We start from the raw sequence: 9,668 nt of genomic DNA on the forward strand, positions 1-9,668 counted from the left end.
TGCTCGATGTTGGACTTATGAGACTGCTGTTGCCTTAGACTGCGAAATTCCTAATGGTAAATATTATACTAAAAAGTGCAGATTGCCTAATCTAAATTATAATTACTATAAGTCACTTAGACTTTTCTCTGTCTTAACAAAATCCTGATTTCAGCAAGAATTTTGTACATTTCTGTATACAAACATTGTGATTTTAAGTGGCACCACCCAAAAGCCCTACAGTTCTAATTTCCTGCAAAAATTTTCAGGCCCTATTCTAGCCCTGCTTCTCCCTCTGTGTTTTGGTTTCTTGGTTACGTATTTGATTCTTGCTACACTCAACATTTTCATTTTACTTCGTGCTGTCCAGAAAGGACTGGCAAAGTACCCTTCAAAGTTACCCTTCCCCTAGCTTTCTATGTTCATCTCTTCCCTTGAGTCCTTCATGAAAGTAACATACACTATTGCTGTAGAATCCAAACATCATTTCTGTAGCTAGTTATTACCTTCCAGGATCTTGTTCTCTTCTTGGGCTATGACCCTCAATTGGAAATACTGATAAAAATAATATTTACACTCCCAGTTCCTTTATCTTCTAACTGAAGGCTTTGTAATCTCCAAAGTTTCTTTCAAGATCTCTTTTGTCCATACCATTAATTCCCATATGCATTAAAAGGATGGTGGGTTTGGATAATGTTGGTAATGTTTTGTAGAGGGCAGTGGGAATGACCTTGAAGGATAAGAGGGAGAGCTGCTATCAAGGCAAGGGCCAGATAAGAGGGGCTTGTGCCTGGGCCAAAAAAGCATCTCAAACAAGCCCTTTCCTAATTTGCACATAGATAAAGTGAGGGAATTCATACTTGCAAGGTTCTGTTACTATAGTTGTTACAATAAAAGTAGTCCTGATCTTTGTGGTATTAACGTTTCAGCCTGGTCTGTCTTGTTGGGCTGACATCTCTCTCATATTATGGAAAAAGCAGTGCTTCGCCTGTATCTTGCTTATTCTTCCATCTCTTCCAACTCCTGTTAATCTCTATTTGTTGTCTGTTTGCTCTCAGTGATCTCACTCTCTGGAAACATGCTTACATTTTCAGTGTAATATTTATACTGTACACTAAAATATACAGTGCAACTGTAACTTGTAATTGTTACAATTATAGGTTAAGGATTTTTTTAATGAAAGTGGGGGATGCTCTATCTTAAAGTAATATGTATTTATAATATGTTCCCAAACAAAATGTCAATATGTTTATTTCCCCCCTTTGAATCCAGTGGATTTTGCAGTGCTTAAAAGGCAACCTTAGTATTTTGATATGTTTGTGTGAGCATATTATCATAAGACTTATATCATCCTATTACAATGTACTCCTTTGTTGACTAAGAGAGACATTTTTGGGGGGTAACTATTACTTCCCTACTGAAGTTTCTACTAGTGGTTGAATAATTATTAAAAAGTAAAAGTTCAACTGATGCTTCTTGAATGCAGCAGTTGATAAAAAATACTTATTAAAAATAATTTTAATAATATTAAAAATAAATAAAACACATAAAACCCTATATGTAATTATGTTTGTAAATTGTTTAACTTTAGACAGTGATTTAAATTAAATAAACTGTTTAGTCCTTCCAATCAGTATGTGGAAATGTCCATCCAGTTTTCTTGAAAACATTTTCAGATGTGGTTGATCAGTGCCTTCTTTCTCGGGGAATGACTGACTTGGTCACCTGGCTGAGTTCCATGCCTCAGTCAGAATTAACACTGCTATCCTCCCAGCTTTTCACTCCAGCACTTTTAACCGCTACATAAAAATTATTATGTGTGGTACTATGTATAAAAACACTTATTTCAAATTTTTGAAGTAAATATTTTAATTGAATTATTTAAACAGTCTTTTCAGGCGTGTACAATACAGATTCATTCTTTCAAGCTTTAGTAGTTCAAATGAGACGTATATTTGGAAGCACCTCTTTTGAAGAACTTTTATATCGTACCTTATATTATACTTGCACAGCTTTAAATGAATACATATACTTCGTGTTTAAATCAATACATTACAAAATTCTAGGTGTCAAACATTGAAACAAAAACATGACCGAAGAAAATCACTTCCTGTGACAATACAGACCCTATTTTTTATCTTTATTTTATAGAATATAAGTATTCTGCATGTACATAATGTAACAGTATTGGAATCAAACCATAATTTTGAACCATAATATCTTTTACTTCTATTTCTCCTAGAATAAATCATTGTATTTGATAACTGAAAAAAAATAATATTTTCAAATAGACTAGTATGATCTGTAAGACTGCTAATGGAATTCAGCAATAAAAATAAAGTTATATCTTAATTTTGTTTTCACAGAATTGCCATATAATGATTACTTTGAGTACTTTGGACCAGATTTCAAACTGCATATAAGCCCATCAAACATGACAAATCAGAACACTCCAGAATATATGGAAAAGATTAAGTAAGTATTAATGTCCTATTTTTAATAAAGATAATAATGCTGTAAAAATTTGTAAATATTTTATTAAATGATCAGTAATAATAGAAGACAAAGAATGGGTTTGCTAATTACATCTGGGGTCTTAAATAGTATAGATTAGAAAATGAAAATTGACAGTTTATCCATTTAGTAATTCAGAAGAAATTTCACTTTTCCTATTTTAAACTACCTATATTAAAATCATTTTTGCTTAAAAAATAAACTCTGTGGTAAGTCTCAGAAACCATTTGTATCATTAACGTTCATAGCTTGCATATTATTTTGAAAACCGGAATATGTTATCACTATGAAGTTACAGTAATTTTTAGTAAGTTTACATTGAACATTGAGAATAGGGTAATTGTTCAAAGCTTGTATTAAAATTGTGTGAACACTAATGCAGGTATGTTTGTGATTACAGAAGACCCATTTGTTAAATTGGTCGTGTTTTTTTTTTTTTTGTGAATTTCTGTTGGCCATAGTCCTATTGCCATATAACTTGCAAGTAGTTTCTTGTAACCAGGAAGTTAATATTGTTGATACTTAAGACAGAGACAAAGTTGTTTCATAGTAAACTGTTTTCTTTTTAGGCAGCGTTTATTTGAGAACTTGCGCATGCTGCCCCATGCTCCTGGTGTACAGATGCAAGCTATTCCAGAAGATGCTGTGCATGAAGACAGTGGTGATGAAGATGGTGAAGATCCAGACAAACGTATTTCTAGTAAGTAAATTTTATATGTAAACTAAGCAAGTTGCCTTAAATGTTGGCCGTGAATTTTTGGATTTTGCTTCCAGTTTTTGAGGAGAAAATAATTAAACCACAATCCTTATTATCCTAGTACAATTGCTTTTTTGAAAAAAAAAAGTCACCTTGCTTTTTTGTAATTGCTTGTGAATGGATATAAATAAATAATTGCTTTTTTTTAATGCGATGTCACAGCTTGGTTTAAATGTGTTCCCATACTTTTGTTTCTTTTTACAGCCATTTGTTCCATAGTTACCCAAAATCAGTGTTTGGTAGCACCTTTTTTAAGATCAGTAAATTTTATTAAAAGACATAAGCTTTATGAGTTGCAGCTTATATCATCAGATGCATGGAGTGGCTTAACTGATATAAAATTTAAATAGGGATGGAGGGTGATTATGCAAATGAGGTTTCATGGGGGAACAGATTACAAGTACCTTATCAATTAATAATAGTAATGTATTAAACATTCATTCAGTTTGTTCAAACCTTCTGAGATAGCCTGAACATAAAAACTATAACAGCACAACTGATTACAAGACAACTGAATTTATCCACGTCAGTCGGTATCAGGTTATCATGCCTTTTTGTTGTTGTTAAATACTTTTGTCATTGCTGAGCAGCCTTTATGTCATCAGGTAACATGTTGAAGAGATATCTTGGAATAATCTCTTTTTAAAATTTCCATATTAATTCTAGTTCGGGCTTCTGATAAGAGGATAGCCTGTGATGAAGAATTTTCTGATTCTGAAGATGAAGGAGAAGGTGGACGCAGAAATGTTACAGATCATAAGAAAGGAGCAAAGAAGGCACGCTTAGAAGAAGACAAAAAAGAGGCAGAAGACAAAAAAGCAGGTAAGTCAATGCCAAATTACACACTTTCTGTTAAGCTAACCATACCAAATTGACTTGTAAGCAAAATTCTGTAATCTTTTTGGCATATAATTATAGCCCCTTTCAAATGTTCAACTGAATAAATAAAAGCTAGACAATTGGACTAGGCATGGAGCCACATTATCCGTTCTCTTAAACTATCACACATTCAGAAAGAGATATAAATAGTTATGTTTGTATTTGCAAGAATAAGAATATGATCTTAGATCCTGTTTTACCTGCTTCCTGGAAAGTTGCCTCATGTGCAAAGCTGTGCAAAATTAAAATGAATACAAAATAGCTATCCTTCAGGCCCCCAGTCACGTGTGGAGCGCAAAACAACAACAACAACCAAAAAAAAAATCCCATGGGGTTACAGAACTTAATTCTCTCTTCCCTTTGAACCCCCCCCATTGTTCATCTGATTGAATGAAGAAAACTTTTTATGATAATATCCAGCTAAGCTCACACATTTGATGACTTCAACCAAAGTAACTGCAGTGCCGTCTTCCTGGGTCAAGAGGAGGGATGCAAAAGTGCATAAGTTTTGCTTAGGTCACAAAAATTTTGTAATACTGTTAATAGTACATATTAAGATGAACTGCCATATTTTCTAGATTATCTCCAATGCATATAAATTGATTGTGAAATTGATAGCTAATTTCAGAGGTGCAGTTTCATTTTTTTATGTGAGCTGTAATCCTATATTTATTTACCTGGGAGTTCTGTTAAACTGAATGAAGATTATTTCTTCATCACATAACTGTTTATATTGTTGATGCAGATTGCTGCTTTTTATTTCTAGATATTAAAGAAGAAGACAAATCTAAAGATAACAGTAGTGAGAAAGTAGATACCAAAGGGTAAGTATATTCCATCTGAAAAGTCTATATCCACTTTTAAAATGGTATAGAAATGTTAATCATCTACTTGCTACCCCTTAAAAAAGACAATAACTCTGTATTGGTAACAATTGCATTTGTTTATAGTGTATGCTTGAATGGGTGTGGCCAGTCCATTCCCATTAGGAGGCAATTTCCAGAATTTTCTGAAGGTGAAATAGATGCCAAGTTTAAAGCACCCACTTTGGCCCATAAAAGTTCTCCAAAATCAAAAAATGAGCCCAGCTTTCAGCCCAAACTATTTGTAGGGCTCTAGAAAGCACAAAAAGGAGGTTTATAGCCTGCATTCAGATTCTGGACTGCACTTTTTGCATAATGTGAACACAATATTAACATGTGACCTATGTCATGTGTCTGATTAACGAAACACTTAAAAGGACTTTCAGGCATATTTTCTCCTAAAAGCATTTATTAAGGTTACAGAGACGTCAGTACAGCATGGTGGAAATGCTTAGGTCTGGCTTCTTTTCTGTTACGCATATACATTCTAAGCATTTCCCCCCCCCCTTTATTTTGGGGTCATGGTTCACATCTTCCAATCAACTTGGAAGATGTGATTTACTTCCAGTTTCTTTTTCCCGGGCCTGGTTTATTCTCCTCCCTTTTTCCCTGTTGCCTGGTTTAACTATAAAAATACCAGACAGTTCTGCATATTGTCAAAGCAAGAATATACAGTATTTGCAGCGTTGACATCCTACACTAATAACTGTCTTTTCTTTCTGCCCCCCCAGCACAAAATCAGAACAGCTAAGCAATCCTTGAACACAAAGCCTTACAGTATGTCAATCAAAGGACCCAATACTATAATGGAAAAAAAAATACTAAGAGAAGTTTTTCGTACTGGAAGAGACATTTTATTTTCATTTAGTAGAATTTGGCATGGAGCATATTTATTTTCAAACAACTGTGTTTTGATTTTTGGCAACTTGTATTGTGAATTCCCCAATTATGATACAAAATTTGTTCCTTCCACCAGGCTTTATGTAATACTATTTAAAATGGATGTGAGTTAAGATGTAGTTAAACGTCTAAACTGATCTATTAAAATTTCCCTTTTCCCGGATTGATTTTATCCCCTTTTTGTAATTATATCTTTATTAAAAAACAAACAAACTGTACTTGGCTGATTTGTCTATTATTACCTAGTATATACAAATGTATATATCACACTACTGTTATGAAAAAACCTGGTTAACCTTGAAATTGAGTTGAGTTTGGTGAAAAATATTTTGGTTATGCCCCGGCTTTAAAATAATTGCCATTGGATAAGATTGTGCACTTAGGTCCAAAGATACATGAATACACAGTAATTCATGGAACTCTTTTTATCTATTTTCTGGTAGAAACGTGGGAAAGGTTTTTTGTTGTTGTTTTCTATTTCCCCAAATCGATGCAGTCTTTGCTTATGTGGAAGCATACACCATACAGCTGCAGACCAATATTTTTCTGCTGACAATCTTGTATGTGTGTGTGGGGGGGAGTGGCAGATCAGCTGAGCATTCCAGATATAACAACATCTAAATATGGCCTATGCCATGGTCCTTTTACAAACCAGAAGTAGCATCTTTATTCATAGAATTGTTCGAGGCATAATTGAAATAATTGGCATTTTATTTCTGCACAAAAACAATAGTTGATAAAATCACAATGAAATCCATCGTTCTGGTTCCTCTTCCAAATCCAGCAAAATGTGAGCTAAAACAGTTACTTTAGCAATTTGTTTAACTGTAAAGTTATTTGTTTGTTTGTTTGTTCATTTAAAAATGATTTCAGTAAGAAGAAGAGAAAATATAACGAATCCTCATTTTAACACATCACTGGGAGAATAGATAGTTATTTCCGAATGTCTGTTATATTCAGAAATACATCATTCACACATTATAGAGCATTTGCTTCCTGACCCCAGCTACATCATCTTTGCAATACACATTTTGATGTCACACATGCCATTGAATTAATTTAAAATTAAGATAAATGTAATTGCCTCATCCAGACTATTTCAGATTCAACAGACGCCCTTGTTTGGGGGAAACCCAGGTGGAACTTCAGTTTGTTGCATCTGAAATCCACTAAATGGATTAAATCATTAAATCAAGGCTTCATTGTGTTGCCGAAAGAAAAGAAATGGCTACATAAAGATGATGTAGAGAAGTATTTATTTGAACTCATGTGTCATCCAGAGCAATTTTTGGAGACCCTTTTGATTGTAGAGGCACTGTTATAAGTCTCTGTGAGACACAGGAATAATATAATTTGCCTCAAAAACAGTTTTCATTGCCTTGATAGCTTCTTACAGCACTTCCAATAGGTTGAATTTCTGTTTATTGCTGTCATTCGTATCTAAAGCCAATCTATCCTAATAGCTTGGAAATTCTCAATTGTTTCCAACAAGTTTGGATGGCAAGTGGGTCAGAAATATATTCCTTGCCTTTTGGCCAGCGATTTACATATAGCAAATGTTGACATATGGATTCACAATTTACTATTAATTTTTGTAACCAATCATTTTCTAGCAACTAGCCTTCAAAATCTAACCAGACTATTCCAACAACATGTAAATCAATGCAGATGCCAATTGCATCAGCAATTAGAATTAAAAAAAAATGGGATTATCTATCTTCCTTTGGCCAACTTCAGTCTTTTCATGACAGCTTCTTCCTGAAGACAGGCACTTGTGGTTAACCATATTAATACACAATTTGTACAGGATTTCACAGACAGATATCAAGTATTTTTATATATTTATTTTTAAAATATAATGAATACTGAAGCATTTTCTATAACTTGCATGGTAAGAGTTTTATATTTAAACAGATCCAAAGACTAATGTAGTTGTTGATGTTGTTAAGTATCCCTCTAATATTTTGTAATATTTAAATTTGTGTTTATAGGAAATTCTTTGCATCAGTCTGCCCAACCTCATTGGCACATGCTCGAGCACAGATGGTACAAAAATATACAGTGGCCAATATTAACATTTGGCTGTTCACCATCTTCAGGAGTTTTTGGCTACAGTATTGATATTCTGGGTTGTAAATAATGCATTAACACTGAGAATATATCTTGTGGATGCCAAGAACAGGACATCCGAGTTGGCAACGGGCAGACTGAAATGAGTATCATCGAATAGCTTTCATTGATGTTCAATGCCAATATTTTCTTCCTGATTAAATTGCCAGGACTAGCACACAAATGAGATACGCTGCAGGCAAATGTTCATTTATCTTGTCAGCTTTGACCAAGTAGCATCAAAGTCCAAGCAAACAAGCAATTTTATCTGCAAAGAAACTTGAAAAAGTGTCGTAGTATTTATCACCATAATATAAAAAGATGTTGAGACTCTAGAAATTGGAATGCAGAGAAGAGCAACAAAGATGATTAGGGGACTGGAGGCTAAACCATATAAAGAATGATTGCTGGAATTGGGTATGCCCCTAGTTTAACGAAAAGAAGGACTAGGGGTGACATGATAGCAGTGTTCCAATATCTAAATGGTTGCCACAAAGAAGAGGGAGTCAACCTATTCTCCAAGCACCTGAGGGCAGGACAAGAAGCAATGGATGAAACTAATCAAGGAGAGAAGCAACCTAGAACTAAGGAGAAATTTCCTGACAGAACAATCAGTGGAACAACTTGCCTCCAGAAGTTGTGGGTACTGGAATTTTTAAGAAGAGACTGGAATGGTATAGGGTTTCCTGCCTGAGCAGTGGGGTTGGACTAGAATACCTCCAAGCTCCCTTCCAACTCTTAATCTGTTATTCTGTAAGTATAGAGATAGCTTTGAAATATATATCAATAGCAATTAGGTAAACACAGCTTAGCCGTGAATGGAAGCAGTAAGTGAGAAGGAAAATGTCCTGCCTTGATTCTGAGAGTGTCGGGTTTCAGTTAAGTGTAGAGAAATAGATGTTTCACTATCATTATCACCATGTCAGATATGATTATACAATTTTGTTCGGTTGCATTTTGGCTTTGTTTTTTGCTACCATTGCTCTAGGTATCTTTTAATTATCACTTTCTACAACTTCTCAGAAAAACCAGCAACTCCCCAAGATCTGAGGTCCCAGAGAGGCCATTTGGGGATAATCTTGTCTAACACTCTAATTACCTTTAGAATTTAGTACCATGTTCAAATTCACTCTCCTCTAAATTCCAGAGATCAACCAATGTGTTTAATTCAAAATAATATAACATTTATCTTTACAGAAGCTATACAGATATAATTTGTGGACTCATCTTTTGATCCTTTGTATTTATTTATACAAGGTAAGCATATATAATCAGTGGTGGGATTCAGCCGGTTTGCACCACTTTGGCAGAACCGGTAGCTAATTTTTTGTTGCCCAGGCCCAGAATTGACTTCCGGAAGCAGCATCCACACAGAGAATCAGTTGTTCACATATTTGAATCCCACCATTGTATATAATGATATTTATACAAGGAAATAATATTATAATTGTTTTTTAAAATGTTCAGTAGTTTCAATGGCAATGTTTCAAAAACCTAAGTGTAAAGCACTATTTTCTGGTTGATGGCTACATGTAGAAAAGGCTTCATTATTCATATTATAAGATATCAAAAATCCTCCATGCATGAGCTTTTAAAAGTCATGGTACAATTCCAGAGCAGTTGCAATGGGAAAGATATGGTTAAGTTTCTCCTCTTGTATACAGCCA

At 34.2% G+C, this 9,668-nt stretch overlaps 1 protein-coding gene across 1 annotated transcript; it reads left to right on the forward strand.

The window, feature by feature from the left end:
- Positions 1 to 4: 4 nt before the first annotated feature.
- Positions 5 to 6,110, forward strand: LOC107293727 (histone deacetylase 2; the record flags this gene model as incomplete). The annotated part of the gene is made up of 6 exons (XM_015822889.1): positions 5 to 56; positions 2,346 to 2,454; positions 3,063 to 3,193; positions 3,917 to 4,072; positions 4,896 to 4,953; positions 5,724 to 6,110. Coding segments are annotated over 6 exons (537 nt in total), but the record flags the coding sequence as incomplete, so codon positions are not given.
- Positions 6,111 to 9,668: the final 3,558 nt, after the last annotated feature.

Source organism: Protobothrops mucrosquamatus, unplaced genomic scaffold, assembly GCF_001527695.2.
Source record: "Protobothrops mucrosquamatus isolate PMUCROS unplaced genomic scaffold, P.Mucros_1.0 scaffold1718, whole genome shotgun sequence".
NCBI lineage: Eukaryota > Metazoa > Chordata > Lepidosauria > Squamata > Viperidae > Protobothrops > Protobothrops mucrosquamatus.